The sequence below is a fragment of the Mesitornis unicolor genome, unplaced genomic scaffold, assembly GCF_000695765.1.
Source record: "Mesitornis unicolor isolate BGI_N332 unplaced genomic scaffold, ASM69576v1 scaffold5211, whole genome shotgun sequence".
NCBI classification, from domain to species: domain Eukaryota; kingdom Metazoa; phylum Chordata; class Aves; order Mesitornithiformes; family Mesitornithidae; genus Mesitornis; species Mesitornis unicolor.
The window spans coordinates 37,235-55,680 of NW_010165642.1; the positions used below are offsets into that span (position 1 = coordinate 37,235).

At 37.2% G+C, this 18,446-nt stretch overlaps 1 protein-coding gene across 1 annotated transcript in view; it reads right to left on the reverse strand.

The window, feature by feature from the left end:
• Nucleotides 1–18,446, reverse strand: part of RAB3GAP2 (RAB3 GTPase activating protein subunit 2 (non-catalytic)) — a gene marked incomplete at its 5' end in the record, with an annotated part of 28,818 nt that overhangs the window by 7,008 nt on the left and 3,364 nt on the right. The window contains 19 exon segments of the mRNA XM_010194686.1: nt 2,048–2,114; nt 2,677–2,783; nt 2,897–3,070; nt 3,435–3,651; nt 5,129–5,289; nt 6,223–6,328; nt 7,166–7,263; nt 8,682–8,895; nt 9,646–9,773; nt 11,909–11,999; nt 12,486–12,550; nt 13,094–13,176; nt 13,430–13,573; nt 13,892–13,906; nt 13,908–14,097; nt 15,818–15,957; nt 16,742–16,831; nt 16,938–17,017; nt 18,051–18,199. Of these exon segments, the coding sequence (XP_010192988.1) occupies nt 2,048–2,114; nt 2,677–2,783; nt 2,897–3,070; nt 3,435–3,651; nt 5,129–5,289; nt 6,223–6,328; nt 7,166–7,263; nt 8,682–8,895; nt 9,646–9,773; nt 11,909–11,999; nt 12,486–12,550; nt 13,094–13,176; nt 13,430–13,573; nt 13,892–13,906; nt 13,908–14,097; nt 15,818–15,957; nt 16,742–16,831; nt 16,938–17,017; nt 18,051–18,199 (2,319 nt within the window).

Here is an 18,446-nt window from a genome sequence, read left to right on the forward strand (position 1 = left end):
ACTCAGTTTCAACAGGAAAAACAAAAGCTGGAATGTCAACAGCAAGTCTTGGGGTTTTTTGTGGTTTTGGGGGGTTTTTGTTGGGTTTGTTTTGTTTTGTGATGTAGTGATGGCCATCACTACTACCAACTACATACATTTATACTAGTCAACAATCATTTATTCTGTTGTTTTACAATTTCAGCAAGGATTTTTAATAATAGCCAGGAGGCCTTCATGGATGAACAAGGAACTCTGGACAAACTCAACCACAAAATGGAAGGCTACAGAGGGTTGAAGCAAAGACAGATATGCTGGGGGAATACAGAGAAATTGTCTGAGCAGCCAGGGAGAAGGCTAGGAAAACTAAAGCCCTGATAGAATTAAATCTGGCCAGGGACATCAAGGGCAATAAAAAAAGTTTCTGTAGGTAAGCTAGCGGTAAAAGGAAGACTGAGGAAAATGTGAGCCCTCTCCAGAAGGAAAAGGGAGACCTGGTTACCCAGAATATGGAGAAGACTGAGGTATTTGATGACTTTTTTGCCTCAGTCTTCACTAGCAAGTCCTCAAGCCACACCACCCAAGTCGCAGAAGGCAAAGGCAGGGACTGGGAGAATGAAGAACCACCAGCTGCAGGAGAAGATCAGGTTCGAGACTATCTAAGGAACCTGAAGGTGCACAAGTCCATGAGATCTGATGAGGTGCATCCACAGGTCCTGATGGAACTGGTGGATGAAGTTGCTAAGCCACTATTCATCATATTTGAGCAGTCCTGGTAGTCTGATGAAGTTCTCACTGACTGAAAAAGGGCAAACATAACCCCAAATTTTAAAAATGGCAGCCTTCTACATTACGGTTACAGTACTGATGGATACAGGAAGAGCAAATGACATAATCTACCCGGACTTGTACGAAGCATTTGACACTGTCCCACATGACATACTTGTCTCTAAATTGGAGGGACATGGATTTGATGGATGGTACACACAGTGGATAAGGAATTGGCTGGATGGTCACACTCAAAGAGCTGTAGTCAACAGCTCGATGTGCAAGTGGACACCAGTGACAAGTGGTGTTCCTCAGGGGTTGGTACTGGGACTGGCACTGTTTAACATCTTTGATGGTGACATGGACAGTGGGACTGAGTGCACCCTCAGCAAATTTGCTGATGACACCAAGCTGGGTGGTGTGGTCAACATGCTGGAGGGAAGGGTTGCCATTCAGAGGGACCTGGACAGGCTTGAGAGGTGGGCCTATGTGAACCTCATGAAATTCAGCAAGGCCAACTGCAAAGTTCTGCACCTGGGTCAGGGCAATCTCAAGCACAAATATAGGCTGGGCAGAGAATGGCTCAAGAACAGCTCTGAGAAGAAGGACTTGGAGGTGTTGGCTGACAAGAAGCTCAACATGAGCTGACAATGTGCACTTGCAGCCCAGAAAGCCAACCGTATCCTGAGCCGCACCAGAAGAAGTGTGGCCAGCAGGTCAAGGGAGATGTTTCTCCCCATCTACTTTGCTCTCGTGAGACCCCACCTGGAGTGCTGCATCCAGTTCTGGGACCCTCAATATAAAAAGGACACGGAGCTGTTGGAGCGAGTCCAGAGGAGGGCCATGAAGATGTCTAGAGGGCTGGAGCACCTCTCCTACAAAGACAGGCTGAGAGAGTTTGGGTTTTTCAGCCTGGAGAAGAGAAGACTCCAGGAAACCTTCCAGTACTGTCCCCCCTTTCAGTACCTGGAAAGGACCTACAATAAAGCTGGAGAGGGACTTCTTACAAAGGCATGCAGTCACAGGACAAGGGGTAACGGCTTTAAACTGGAAGAGGGTAGATTTAGATTAGATATTGGAAAGAAATTCTTTACTGTGAGGGTGGTGAGACACTGGCACAGGTTGCCCAGGGAAGTTGTGGATGCCCCCTCCCTGGAAGTGTTCAAGGCCAGGTTGGACAGGGCTTTGAGCAACCTGGTCTGGTGGAGGTGTCCCTGCCCATGGCAGGGGGGTTGGACTGGGTGATCTTTAGGGTCCCTTCCAACTCAAACCATTCTGTGATTCTATGATTCATACTTACCATGCTGAACATGAGCATTAATGATGCATCTTAGGTGATCTATGGACCTATTGAGAAAACATGCTTCCTTATGTAAAACAAAAAGTAAAAGAACAAGTTATTATATTATTCAAAAACTTGTTTTAAGTGTAAACTACAGATTCTTAAAGAGCCCAAGTAGATTACTTTAAAGCTACTATTTTTTGACAGTTATGAAACTTTTAAGTTACTCTGATATTGCAGTCTTCTCTACTACTATCTGACAAACACACATGCACGTGGCAAAGGATGTTTCAATAATCATGAAACTCACTGTGATTTCAGCAGTATATTCAGGGCTTTGTTTTAGGATACGTACTGCTAACATACTCTTTGCTGAAAGGTACCTCCACTGACTACAGTCATTTTTCAAATACAAAATCCATTTGTGCTAGGAAGCTTAATTTTTACTCCAGCCACTCAGCCTCAAGACCTTCATTCATTTTCTCAGTTCAATTTGTTCTTGTCACTTAGCACAGAAAATTGTAACCAGTATGCTTTTCAAAGTCAGTCTTCTTACCAGAAGTTTTTATGAACTATTACAAAACTTGTGAAACTGCTTGTATTGAGTTGGTCTTAACTGCTACTCCCCACAAATGAAATTCTTTTACCTCTGGGTCCTTATTCCACTGCACTACATATTCCCAACAGCAATGTGCATGGAGTACATCCACTTCAAGACTACATGGAAATTGCTGGTATGCTAGTTGCAGCAGCTCTAGAAAAAGAAAATCTGAAGTTACAAGACTTCTTCCCATTATAACTTCTGCTGCTTCACAGCAGCAGCAACTAAAACATCTCAGATTTGGAAAATTCATGTTATTTTCTTACCCAGGATTGTTTCCAAGCCTGCATCTGCTTCTAGTTCCTCAAGAAAGAGATTAGTACGCATTTCTACAGACTCTTCAGAACTGTCAGTATTGTTCTTGTGTTGGGCTAAATTCAGTACAAGAGGACTGAAGCCTTGCTTAAAAACCCACTTTGCTACAGTGTCAGCAATACCTCCTAGGATATTAAAAAAAAAAAAAAGAAATTATGAGGCACAGTCAATCCATCCCAGATAATTTATGGTTCAGAATCAAAGGACAGGAGAAGAGATAGGAGTTTTAACTCATACTGTTAATTACATAAGGATAACTTTGCAAATTGGAAAGCTTCCCAATCAGCTGATAAGAGGCTTACAACACAGTCTTACAGTAATACTCTTTTGCAATTTTAAAATGCTATTCTACATGGTTTGCATTGGTTTTTAAATTGAGAAAAGTAACCAGCAAAACAATTTCCAGTGCAGTGTATATCATAAATTAAGGTAAGGATGGCTCAGAAATCGTAAAGACAATCAACCATCTTCCCAACAGAAAAAATGTACCTTTTCCAGCTTCAAGCAATTTCTTTACAGAAAGCCTGCACAAAGGCTCAGTTTGGAGTGATGAAACTCTTTTTGTCCTTTGGCTCACTTTGCTATGCAGCAGTGTCTGAAGTATCAGACAATCCTCTAGCTGTTTCAGCAAAAGTTTCCAATATTCAGTATCAAGGGAAAGTGCTTCCCAGGATTCTGTGTCCGAACCTACAATTATTTGGGAAAACTAACAGAACACATGAACTGGTTTAGGTCTGTTCACTTAAAGTAGCACAGTTTTGTTAAAAAATGCACAGTACTAAAATGGAAAGCTATATCCTAAGAGCAACTGTATTTTAAAAAACAATTTAGTTCAAGATGTGTGCTATTATGCAAACACCAATTAATATCCCACACTGCTCACAAGATGCACAGATTCTTAAATAACAGCATATGAATATAAACAGACCTTTACATTCATCTTATAGTCCCATTTTAAGGTTAATATTTGATTGGAAAAATGGCTTAGAATCCCTTCAAAAAAGATTTACTTTTAAGTCCTCCACTTAATACACATTCCCTACATATATGATTAATCCACCCACGTTTCAATTTCCTACCATATTAAAAACTATGTATCATGCACCTAGAAACACTCGATCACACCACATCACAGTTCTGTGCATTATTTTGATAAATCTCATGTTTATCAGCAAGCGCTCTGTCAAGATGCCCAAATATCTTTCCAGTAGGGTGCAGATGTTTAGCTTTGTGCTCCAAGAAAGCAAACTCTGGCCTTAACAGTTTTAGGCTTTAAGCCAAAAGATGGTAGGGAAAAAAGAAGCGGGGGGAAAGAAACAAATGACTTTATGGAAGGGAAGTTTTGAGGGAAATAAAGCTGCTGCTTTATCCTTTTGAAAGCAGAAGGGAAGGTGACAAAGAAGAGAGCATATGGGTAAAGCATAATATGTTGCAACATACCAACATTCCTATTCAAACGCTGACAGTTTTAATATGCATGATTGCAATAGTTAAAGTGAATGTTCAAAAACACAAAAATGTTTCCCAGTAATCTAGTTATAATCTATAAGACAGTCAATTTATAAGGCTGAACATCACCTAAACTCCATCTAATCTGTTAAGGCAAGTAGTAAAACAAAAATATGCCTAGTGCTATTTAAGAATGTAAGAATTTTTTCCATTTTGAATGGCAATACTGTGTGGAGGTTCACAGTGTTAATCACAACTTTGTGAAAAGATACTTGTTGCTAAAAAAACCCCAACAACACAATACCTTAAGAAGTAAAGCACAGTGATGTAAGGGCTAAGAAAATTCACCAATATATTTAAATAAAAAAAAAAAAATCAAAGCTGCATTAAAAAAGATTAAGCATCCAAAGTTCAGTGAACTTGCAAATTTATGTGGAAACTGCATAGGCTTTATGTTTGTAAAAATCATGTGCTATTACAAGAAAAAAAATAGTGTACAGGCCCCATCACATATTTAAATATGTTCAGCAAACAATTCTGATATGTCATTAATTTACCTCAGCATAATATTCTTCAAATTCAAATAGAAGTTTTCAGGCTTGCAGGATGGCATGCTTGCACCCATGTTAGAATGGCAAATTAACACTGAGGATGTTATTCCATTACAAAGACAGCAGTAGGCATGGAACTGATACAGTAAATAAAATAAAAGGGGGAAGTGCAAGATGACTTACCTTTTTTTCTGTCACACTGTCAATTATCTGTGCAGTTACAGAATGTCCAACATGAGCAGACAACAAGGCAGCTGCATTATTTTCGGACTGCACACAAGCTGTACGCATTTGCTGCCACCAGGGGGAAACCGACTGGGTGTCCCAGGACTCATCTATAGCAACTGCCAGGGAAAGGGAGAGCAGGAGGTTCAACTTTTGTCATCGGGCATTAACACTAGCAAAGCAGCAACCACCTCTGAAAGCATCACTTTATTAATGCAGCTTATATTATGAGCAATTTTCAATTATTACACAGTATCTTTTTCTAGATATGTAGCATATAATTTCTAGATTGCAACTGAATTTTATTTTTTTTAAAAAAGAGAGGAATATTAATTACTCATCCTCCAAATTTAATTTGTAGGAAACAGGCAATAGATCTAAATCACTAGGTAGTAAAACCTGCTCCACACTTACTAGATCTAAGGTATATTACAAAATAACACTTCACAATGCAGACTGCTGCTTCTGTGATTTCAAGATGCCACTCGTACTCAATGCACTCAAGCCGACTCTCTTCAGACTACCTAGTGATCAGCAGAGTCAATTTATTCGGACAGCAGCAGTAACATATTCATGCTTCCAGTTTGAATGGTACCCTATGGTGAACCAGACATAAGGGAACCTGGCATGGACATATCCATAGCAGCTCTGTGTGAGGTAGGAGAATCAGTATTTGCTCATTACACAACTCACCCCAAATAATGCCAAGTTGGCTTTATAGCGTACCCCTCAAGTTACAGAGGTGTTTGGTACACAAATGCTGCTAGAATAATGGTGTCTTAATGAGTTATAGCAACTTGGGGGAATTGTGAGACTCAGTAAGTACAAGGTAGAGAGGCAGGAAAAAAAAAGGGAGGAAGGGGAGCTGGACAGCCACCATCTGGTACCAAATAGGAGTTGTGTCAACTTAGTGAAGTTTGAAAGTGCAAGGGAAGGCAGTGGCCTTTAACTCTGACACTCTTCAGATTTTGATTGTATTGCCAGTCAGAATAGTAAATTTCTAATAATAATTAATATCAGTTGTGTTTAAGAGTTCCAAATGCCTATTTCACCTTTCATTTTGCTCAGAAGTGACAGCATACTGTGAAGGCAACTAACAGAATCTGGTTTGTCTAGAATATCTTTTTCCTTGGAAAGCCATAAATTGAGGAGGAGTGACTGTCAAAAAAAAAAGAGAATACGGAATTAGAACAATAGAATGAAATTCTAATATTGCAATATACCTAACGCAAACGCTTTCTCAAACAAATTTTGAGACATGGAGCAAAAGCGTTATAACCATGAGTCCTTATTACATTAACATAGAAAACATATATTGCATAAGGCACCCTATGACAGACTTTGAAATGAAACAATACAATCTGTATCTTTCATTTAGAAAGCTATCTTAGAAAACACCCTCTTTTGAAGGCACAGCCAGCTAATGCCAGTATGGTAGCAATCTCAACTTGGTAGACATTAGTAGTTATTAGTATTACAGTTGAAAATCTTAACACAGGCAAGTAATTCTGAAATAGGTATATTGATCATTAGATGGAAGAAAAGTAGCAAAAGATTAAAATTACATGCAGATGATAGAATGATGATTGTCTGAACATTAGAGATTCTGAAAAACTTTTTCATTTTAAGCTTTCTTGCTTGCTTACAAAAAGGATTTTTAACAAATGCATCAGTACCTGAAATTAATTACTCTCTTAATTTTTCCTTGTTTTTAGAAGAAATCTTCAACAAATCTTCTTGTGGTCCTAAATACACACTCTAGACATTCCCACTAGAATACTCATTTTCTACTCTAAGATTTTCTTTTTTCTTTTCCTTTGACATTTCTTAGGTGGGAAATATCAATATAAGCACCTAAAGAACTGAATGTGGGGGTATTTGAACACAGCCTGAATACAGCATTAATCCAAAGGTCAATATTCAGAACTTTTTCCTTCAATGTTTTGTTTACAAAATACCAAATCAAAGTTTTAAAGTATGTAATAAATATCTTACCAACAAGATTTGAGGGCTAAAACCTGCAGATTCCAACGCATGACACATTTGCTCTGTGGAACTCTCCCCACACAAACACTTCCAGAAGAAAAAGCTGCCTGAAGCAAAAATTAGTTGACATTATGAAAGACATCTAAAGACACAGACTCTCCCCTTATACTTATATGAAAATTCACCTAGTGATCAGGTCCCACTGAGTGCAATACAAAGGACTAAATTAAATCCAGGATACTCTGATGGTCTACCCTTAATGGAGAAGAAGGTTCATTACAAAGGACAAGTGTTCCTACCACTACAGGATTCATATGGAACATTGATTTATAACAAAACAAAACTTACTGTACTGCTTGGATTACACATTTTGTTCAATTCAAAGAAAGGCTTGAAGTGTCGGACAAGTTTATCCATGGACTAACCCATAACCATGTGGCACCATGCTATATCTTATATAGCAAACTAGTGATACTTTAACCAATAAAAAAATCTATAAAATTACATAATTCACATCTTATCAGCATTACAAAAAGTGTGAGTGTCCCTTTGAGGCAGAGGAAAATAGGGAAAAACAAGATCTTCAAGAAATCAGTCAAGTTTCAATTACATTTGTTTACAGCTGAACACCCTGATAAGCTACTGGTGATCCCTGTCCAAGGAAGTAGGGACAAGAATACTTCTACCCCAGTTCTTAAAACAAAATATAGTGTTACAGTAGAGAAAATGCAAGTTCTAAGGTTACTTAGAAACAGCCTTTGATCTTCTTCAGAGCCATGCTTTTCTGCCTAACTTTGCAATCCCAATTCCTCTCAAAGTCTGATGATTCAAACCAAAAGAAGCAGAAAGCTACAAAGTACATGCCATTCAACACCTGTGCACAGAAAAGAAATCAATGCCCTTGAGACAGCTTTAACTCAAGTTGCTTCCACTCATTATTTCCCAAGAGCCCTCCGAGGACAGTTTGGAACAGATTTGCAAACTACAGCAGATTACAGACAGTAACCCCATCCCACAGTCCAACCAACACCCTAGGCACTCTCCTCATCCATACTATTTCAGATCAACAAAATCTCCTCAGTTCCACAAATAAGGCATACTTATTCCCTCACCTAGTGGTCCTGTGTTGCCTCTGGTCAACTCCCCCATCTCTGAGGCTAAAGTCAGTCCTGTCATTAATAAAATCTTAAAGTGCTGTGACCACGAAAGAAACAGCAGGATACAGCTGGTCTCTAAAGTAACTACTTTCCACTGTCCAGCTCAGTGGTGTCAATAAACTAATGAACAGTAATAACATCACTTTAAGCTAATTATATCTACAGATGTAGTTAACTTGTATTAATACCCATTTAAGTAGAAAGACTTGTCCTATGGCTAAAGGTAATATTCTGGAACCAGCACTGTCACATAATACTTCAAGGCAAGCCAGCTTGTTAAGGCCCCCAAATTAAGGCTAAAATATTTATACCATCTTAGGTTACAATCATTCTTTAAGTAATTTGACAAATAGTTCGGTAGCTCTTACCTAAAGCCACATATTCTCCATCTTCCATATTTTTGACATTAATCACATCCTTTTCATATTCCAAATACTCCAAGAACATTTTCACAGATAATGTGTCATCCTTCTCATCAGGAAACTGAACAGTAGCTTGGGAGTTTTCTTTCTTGTAGTTCTCCAATAAAGTTTGGAGCCTATGAAAATCTTTTTCTTCCAGCCGAAGCAGTTTAGCCAAGTCCTTAAAAGCAAAAGCCCCCGAAAAAATCACACACCACTACACTAATGCAAACAGATGTTTAACAAAACACAGTAAAAAATAAAAGTCAGAAGAGTCGGTTTTTTATTTTTAACATTAAAAAATGTCTTTTAAAAGGGCCAAAATGACTGAATAATCTCAAAATCAATTGTTCATATAGCTCAAATGAAGACCTTGTCTAGCTTCATTTTTAAGGACTTCAACAGAGACATTTCCCATATTTAGATCCTGCTCAGAGTATAACAATCACCCATCAAGCAAACAAGCCCATATAATATCACTCTGTATGCCTTTTATAAATGTATAATCATTTTTATAAATTATATCAAAAGCAAGCCAAATTATGATGCTACATAAGCAAACATCAGAATTTGTAATTTCTACTGGTCCCAAAATGCCTCTCTAGAATTAAAGAAACATAAGAATATTCTATGTACTTTGGATGAAGGACTGATATCTTGGTATCTCCTATAACCAGGAGATCCTGGTTCTGTTTTCACTTCTGTCTCAATTTTGTGTGACTGTTAAAAGAATATTAGGTAGATGAATTACAAGGCATTTGTACAGGGGGGAAAAAAAGGCATTATAAAACAATTACTTCATTAAAAGTTCCAGATCACAAAGCCAGGTAACTTGCTATCCTACCTATTTTATCCAAGGCCTTGAAAGCTTATTTTTATGCTTAGAGCATCACTCGATTCTATAAGACAACTGAACTTTTAATTTACTCACATTATCTGAGGGTGGAGTGTCCTTCTGTATGCTTTCGGAATTTAGTTTGCTAACAAGTTCATAAAGATGTAACAGTTTTAGCTTGTTTGCGCAGAAGTGCAGTAGTCCTTCATCCACACACTCAAGCTCTGAGGATAAATAAAACTGCATTTGAACAAGAATATACAGTCTGGAATAGTGAAACATACCTTGTGGCTGCACTAAATGCCTCCTTTATTAGAACTGGAGAACTCAGTCTAACTTCTTCAGTATAAAACAGGAAATAGTTTTATGAGAATTATTAGAGAAACGTATCAGGCTCACTTTTAAACTGAAGGAGATTGACAATGTAGAACTGAACAAAGACAAATCTATTGTCTTTTCCTGGTTCAAGAACAAACCAGAGACTGCCAGAAACTGAAATACACTAAGTCTCAAACAGATTTTCTTTGATCAAGAATTACCAAGAATTATTAATATTTATCAAGAAACATCAAACAATTATATGTTAATCATTATGCTTATATTTTAAGTATACTCCTTGCATCAGAAGACAGCTTGCTATCTACTGATACGAATTCAATTTCGTCACTGCAAGATGCTGCCTGTCTCAGAAATTTCAATATATCTATCAACATTCCAATTTCAGTAACAATTAAAGTAATCAGAATATAAGCTAACACTAACACAATGTTGAAAAAACCCCCTCTGTTCCAACTTATCTGTTTTAAAATAAAGCATTTTCAGAGATCCCAATAGGACCTTCCTACAGAAAACGTATCTGGATATATCATCTTCACCTGAAACAGCTTCTAAACACAATTTTCTCCTTATGAGCCCTTAAACACTTTGGTACATTGCTACTGAAAATCCTACGAACGAAAAAGAAATGCACAGAGCTTGCTGCATAGTCACCTGACCTTTTCTTCACAATCACAGAATTCACAGAGCCCAGTATCTGCTTCACATTGTCTTTTACCCACTAAGCACAAGTGGAAGGATGTGCCACTTCTATTCTGAAATTAGAAGACTCGAACATCAGCCAAGTCTGTTCTTTATTGTGACTGTGAGGAAATGTTATGTACAACAACAAGATATTCATGATGAAAAATATACACTCAAACAAACAGACCTCAGTAAGTATACAGTTCTGTCAATCTCTCTTCAGTGTAAAAGGGCATGTTTCCATTTTTCTCTGGTTTTTAGGACTTCTAATAGAAATGGATAAAGCTAGGGATTTAGAATGCCAGACCAAAACTAGGTAGAGAACTGCACGTGTGAAGCTCTCAATCTCCTCTATCTACTTGAAGAAAATGGTGAAAAAAAACACACAAGTGAAAGATTTCCTCTCAAGTCTTTGTATTGTCATGTCCTCACTGAGGCAGGACAAGGGACATGGCCCTTCTAATTGACAAATGGTTTATTCAGGCCTTCCACACAACAACGGTAGGGATTTCTTGACTCCTGTTGCTAAAGCCCCATCTTCTAACAAGCTAAAGTGAACCAGTGACAACAACAACCACCAAACAAACAAACAAACAAACAAAGAAGACTTCGCTTGCTGAGAAGTCCCAATACATGCAAAGGAAACAGCAGGCATATGCTTCTCCCCTCTATTCCTCAATACCCAGCTGGGTCTCCAAAATCGAGTGACCCCAAGCACAAACAAGGTTCACCCAGTTCAGAAAGATCCAAGTGCATAATTTCAAAGAAACAAACTTGCAGACTTTCAGCAACAAGACTCTGAATGGGTAATGACATTTCCTGACATTGACTCCACAATCTCTAGCAAAACATATGAGATAATAGGCATCTGTCCAGAGCTCAGATCTTCAGCGATCAGGATTTTGTGCCTCTAGTATCTTAAAATTCACAGATCCAAAGTACCATAACCTTACTGCCTTCCTTGGAGAGGGAGAACAACCTAAAACTTCTACAGGAAAAAGTCTGAGAAAGCTTCTTCCCAAAAGAAGTTTTTACTGGATGCAAGTACCCAGCCCTGTTGGGTTTTCCGGGGGGTTTGTGTTTTTTCCCTTTTTTGAGTATCATCACAAGTTACTAGGCACATAGCAAGCATAGCAAAGCATACTTCCTACTAAGCTATTTCCAGTCTGTATTTAAAAAAATGAATTACATAGTAGCAACATCCTGTGCTATCTAGCAGCAAAACTAAGCAGAACAAGACTGGTCTTCCTGTGAAACAGAATAGCTCTACAATAGTCTTACAGCACTGCAGACAAAGTGCAAATGCCTCTCCATATTTGTAAAATAAATATCTACGTACCCTGTTTTTTTAAATTATCCATTAATGTCTGAGTGATGTTTGTGAGAGAGGAAAGTGGCACACGTTCACTTGTCAATATACTTTCCAGAGCCTGTTAAGCAGACATTAAACAGAATTAAACATTTACTTAATTTTACTGTAAAAAAATAAGGTAAGCCAACAAAGCACAACTTAAACAATTATTTTTTTCATCTGTATTTTGTCTTCACATATACTTGTGGCATAATTTGATCCTACATAAAGGTTTGCTCTCTTTTTATTATTTTGACTTTTATCACGGAAGATGCCTTGGAGAAGTCACAAGTCAAAATTAATTACAGTCAGTATGTTGTTTTAAAAAAACCCAACCAAACAACAAACAAAACTAAACAAACAAAAAACCCCAGACCACCCTCCCCACCACTCCCCTCCCCAAAAAAATTCAACCAATAAACCACATCCACCACATTGCAACAAAATAGCTCAACTGTTTGCTTGAAGTAACTCTAGGAAAAAATAACATCTTCTGAAAGATCTAGCACTCGGATTAATATTAGAAAAAAATATATGCTAAGTATACTGGCCACTAAATATTCACCTGTTTCTTTGTAGCAGGGTATTTGATATCAAGTATTAATTCCTTTGCTTCGGCTTCAATCAAATCTGCAAAGACAATCACAACTGCAATTCGTATTTCTCAAATGCACTCTGAAAATCAAGCCAACCCACACCACAGCTAAGAAGCATATGGATTCATGCTATAGAGATGAAGACTTTATTACAAAAGCTGCCAAAATAAGCGTGAGGAAAATGAAACAAAGTAACAGCTCAGTGGCATCTCTTACTCCAAATCTGTCTTTTGTAAGAAATATATACTACAGAAAGAAGGGCATCTAGAGACAAATGCTGAACTCCGTTACATAGCATAACAGGTTGCCAATACATCATGTTTCACACAAGCACTCAAAGTACGGTTTAGTTAAGATTTACATGGCAGACAAGGGTTATACTGGATCCCTGTATGAATGTATTGATAAATTTAATCTGGTAGCTTATAAAAAAAATACAAGCTACTTGAAAGTGATAATTCATAGCACATACAGCTGTTGGAATGCACCACAATCATATCTGTGTTTGCACACTTAGAGGACAAACAATAACCATTTAATAACATATAATCTTAAGAAATTATACAAGAGAACCTACCCGGATCTGAGGCTTTAGCTTTGAGTAAAGCATTTAACTTCTTCACTAGATGCATATCCTTTGCTCGCTCACTCTTTTTATCACTGAAGGGAAATAATTTTAATTTTATGAGTGAAGAGAACTAAAGTGAATGATTCAGAAAAAACATATTTATTAAATTATTTATGCTACTTTAAGGTAAAATCACATTAGTAAACATCAAGTTAATGGACACAAACCAATAAAACTATTACCAACTTGAGAGGGAACATCAGAATTGCTCTCTTTAAATAAAACACTGTTTCCAAAAACAATAATGAAATTAATTTGGTTACATGGAGCACAGAAAGTCCTTACCTCAGTGCTAAATGGAAAGGTACATGGACAGTTTTTACATTTCCAGAGACTGGATCGACAAGGCACATCTGGTAAGTCTGGGGCTGCCATCCCTGACTGGTCACGTTGTTCAGACCCATTATTTTATAACCAGGATACAACAATCTGAAACCAACAAAAACCATGGCATTTACAGTGAAGAACAAAATTAGCAGCCTTCCCTTTCCACACACTGAATAAAAAGAAGACAACTTCTACAAAGCTACAGTTCAACAACTGCTAAATGTGTTTATTAGGAAATACTGTGGAGTGATGAAACATGACAAAATCCCTTTCTATAAAACAACCAGCTGCATTCACTAGGAACTGTGGACAATGCAAAAAGCACCTGCCAGCACTTTCCACTTTTACCACTGGCATATCCACATATCACTTTACAGCAGCAGCACAGCCCATAAACCTACATGCATAACTGTTCCTTACCTACAATATTTCCCTACCAACTCGAGGCCCTTGCTGCATGCTCCATACTTCCAGAATGCCTCTTCTTGGAGCGTAGATCACAAGGAACTGAGCTACTCTGCTTGGGCCTTGTGCATTTCCAAAAGGAGAAAAGTCCATCTTCTCAGCTTCCCTCTCATGAAGATCCTCTACAGTCTGTATCCAACCAACTTCTGCATCACGGTATCCTTTTTCAAGAGAAGACAGAAGTTCATTAGTGTACAGAAATTAATACATGATTAGTATACATCACCACCCACTTAAATACTATTTCAGCACAAAACATCTTAAACTTTTGTTTCAAATTGTGCAATGCTGGCCAGTTGCCAGACTCCTGTCAGAAACTACGGTCCATCAACTCAGAGCTGGGCTCACCAGAGGACTCCTCGGAGCCAAATACAGCCTCCCGCAAAGCTTTGGAGAAGGAAAAAGTTCTTCTGGGAGAAGCAACAAAAAAACCTCAAAACTCATCAGGTCTGTACTCTGGATGTTACACCAGTGCAAAAGCTTCTGAGAAAAGAAAGATCTGGAGTAAGTGTCCAGATTTCTCATCTTTCAGAACAAAAAAAAAAGATTTAAGGAAGGAATTTTGTATAATCTATTAAATAGGATATATCAGCTTTTATTCATATGTTTTCATCATTGAAATGCAATTTTTAGTAACCCAATAAAAATATTCATCTTCCCTTTCTCTCTCTAGGCAATGCAAATATTTTCCCTCATAAAATCTTCCTAAACAAAATAGGCAGAAATGCTCTAACGGCATCACTGAACTATGTAATGGTTTAGCACATACAAATAAAGACTTCAAAACACAAGTGAAATACAAATGTATAAAACAAGTTTCTAAAAAGATACATCAAGAAGGTTGAAAAGTATTCATAACTCGATTAGTGAGAAAAGGTACAATCCAGAAGATTTAATTCAGCAGACAGCTTTGCTTAAAAGAACAAAACCAAAAAAACCACAATGCTATTTCACAACTCAGTCACACTGGGGAAAGGCTGGCAAATTGTAAATGTGCCTGACTATCAAATAAAGCTTAAGACTCTAACAGTACTTCATAGATAATATGAATCTCTCAGTAATGAAGAAAAAAAAAAGTCCAAGAATGTCAGAATATTATAGCTAATAAGGTTCAAAATATGAGAGAAGGAGAATGCACAGGAGAAACGTGCTTACTCTAGCTATTACACTGTTAGTGTGTCACTGAAGTGGCTACTACATTAATGACCACTAATCTTCTGACTTAGTAGTGTAGAAGAGAGAAAAAGAAGAGAGATTTTCTGTCTGTTCTTAAAAATTATCTTCCATCTCCTAAAAAGCTGCAAAATTTTAATTCTATAGGAAAAATAAAATAAGAGTTGTTGTAACATTAGGTCCAATCAACATTTTGAGAGCTTTTTTTTCTGATCAAAACGCCCTCAGTTTAGATGAGACTGAACATTCCCTTCCTGCACAGTCACCATGACGAAATAAAAATGTAACAAGTTGTATAACTTCTCACTGATTTTTCAAGCCTCTGTTTATTGTCTCAGCAGAATTAAAGAAGATAAGATAGAGTTTATCAAAAGAAAGAATATCTGAGAATAGAACTAAAGTTCTCCCAAAAAAATTACTAGTTCAAAAGCCTTCTGTTGGGATACAGTCTGTGGAAAAAAAATAAATCTATATAATACAAACTAAACAGACTGAATTTTTACCATAGGCCGTATCACTATTTCAGGGATTGGTACAACAATACTCTTATGGACTTTATATTACATCTGCCTTTATTATCTAGTTTGAATAATATAATGTACTAAAGTAATTCTCAATAATGGAAAAATACTTGGAATTCTAAGCCTGAACATAAGAAGCGTCAGTATTTAAAGAATATTATTTGCTATACCAATTACACCATCATACCTTTCCACATGCGAACTGCAAGTCCTCTGGTAACATCCAGTAAAATAACCCTTCCAAAATCATCTGTTACTGCTGCCAAAGTGTTACATGGAGAAAGACATATTCTTTCACCATGGCGGCGGGAATCTGGAAGTCCAAACCTAAAAAAAAAAAAAAAAATCAAGTAAAAACACTAGATAGCTATTGTTATTCAGAAATAGTGAACAGAGTGTCTTATAAAGGCTACAATTTATTTTTTTAAGGTAACAAGATATGGGTAAAATTAAGAGCAAAGTATGAAATAAGTTTTTGTGCTGTCTAAAGGGAAATCTTGTATGTCTGTTAAAGTCCCACTGAAAACTAAAGTTCAGAACCTACAATAAGCAACTGCCTTGTGATGCATTGTCAGGCAAGGATCTCAGAGCAGCGGATTACTTTGTAAGTCTTGAGAACACTTAAAAAAAAAAATCAGAAAAAACAATCAGTCATTAATCTAGTCTCTTATCACCTTCCTTGAAGACATTAGGCTACAACCTGTTGTTCCCGTTCTCCTCTCTCCACAATCAACAGTGAAATGGGATACCTCCTAATTTTTGTGAGAGGCTTTAAACTGTCTTAAGCAGCAAGCACCTCATGTGGCCACTTTGATGCTCTTCATTGATAAACTACAGGACTGACAGTCACATACTTATACTGTCATTAAACTGTGCACCCTGTTCTTTTACAGTAACAATGAACCCAGACACTGGAAGTGAAATATATTAGTAATTTGTCCAGAATGATATACTGAAATTATACAAAGCTTAAAACAAATGACCTGCAAACTACCATCTCTGCCTCAAATCAAGAAGAATAAACGTTCATCAATTATGCACCTTTCAAAATAATTCAAACAACTAAAAACACAAGAGATTTAAAGAAATTGAGACAGCATGTAAAACTTACCTCACTGCCAATGGGGTTGCAGGTTCAACTTTTGGTTTCTGTTTTTGGGCAGGTTCTTCTTCATGCTTATTCTTCCAACCAAGCCAGCCACTTGCAAATAGAGAAAAACATTAGGAAAGTCATACTAATGGTCCTAAAAGTCCTCAAACTATTATGTATCTACAAAAACATTTTAATGTATTTTTTATGCTATTACCTTGCAGCATTAAATAATGCTGAAGTCAGTTTACTTGCAACAGCTAAGGCAACATGAGACAACAGTGGCTGTGAGCTACCCTGAAAGAAAGGAATACAGTGTTTAGAAAGTCAAGAAAGAGTCAGTTGTGAGACACTCTGAAATGAAGGAATAAAGTGTTCAGAAAGCCAAGAAAGAGTTCTTACACTGAACTTAACTGCAGAATAGTTTTTCAGGCCTCCTGTGGACTTTCAGCTCAGAAAGCATAGTTTTAAGACTCTGCAAAATTTTAATTCATTGCCCCCAGAAAAGCCATTCTGATATCTCTGTACAATTTCAAAATCTCCCTGCAAGTCACTGGTAGCTCTGTATGTTTGTCTGCAACAGAAGTTAAAAAAACCCTGCGTGTGATTTATCAAGGCGAGTTAGCTGGTTTATGCCTTTGGCATCCTTGCAAATATCAACATAAGCAGTTTTTTCATAAGCACATTGGAAAAGCAAGTATAAAAATCAAAATTCTGATTTTAGCATTTTCAATCAACTTTCAGTCCTGATAAGGACAGCATACACATAGGGTCTGAATGTACAAGACACACATCTACATTGCCATCCTTCTCCATTAAAACAGGAGAGGTAAGTGTGTTACTGGTATCATTAAGCATAGGTTGTGGTTTTCTTCTACAAGTAGTAGGTCCACTATATGAAATCAGCACAGTATATTCAGGCCATATGTGTATATGATCAAAGACCAAAGGCCTCCAAAAACCCTGAGATGCATGTTTACACAATCACAACCTATGTTTTTTTTAAAAACCTCACGTTACTTCACTGGCCTTAAATTAACAACTGGGAAAAAAGAAACAAATCAAAACAAAACAAAACCCAACCAAACCAAAAAAAAAAAAAACTAAACAACTTGTCTATCACATTCATTTTAAGAAAAAAAATAAAATGGCTCGTTAGCAGGAACCTGTGGTAGACATTACTATCACATGTACTCCAAATCATTCCAAGATCAAGAAGAGGGGGAAATGTCAGCATAAAATGAACATAGAAATACTTCAGAAATACCCATATGAAAAAGAGAAGGATTAATTATTCAAAGTTTCAGCAAGTCAGCTTTGTAGTACATACCTCCAGGGCAAAAAAGAAACCAGTGAAAGGATTGGATCCAACAGTAACATACTGAGACATAGCAGGTGGGCTGTTTTTTATAGCTGCATTATATCCACCTATATTGGAGGCAGTCTTCATTTGATCAAAAGGAGACAGTGTCATGATGCCTAACAAAAACATTAAAGTGAATGTCTTATACTTTCAGAACAAAGCTATGCAGTTGCTCTAAAAGTCTAAATATATTCCTGATTTCTTGACTGACCAGCCAACATTCAGAGGGGAGGGAGGCAGAACAGGTTTAACCACAGAAATTCGAAAGAATACAGCAGAAATAACCTAACATACGCACGTTAATTATAAATCATAGTTGGTTTCTTTAGAAGAAAAAAAAACAACAAACTTTAGAGTTCAGCA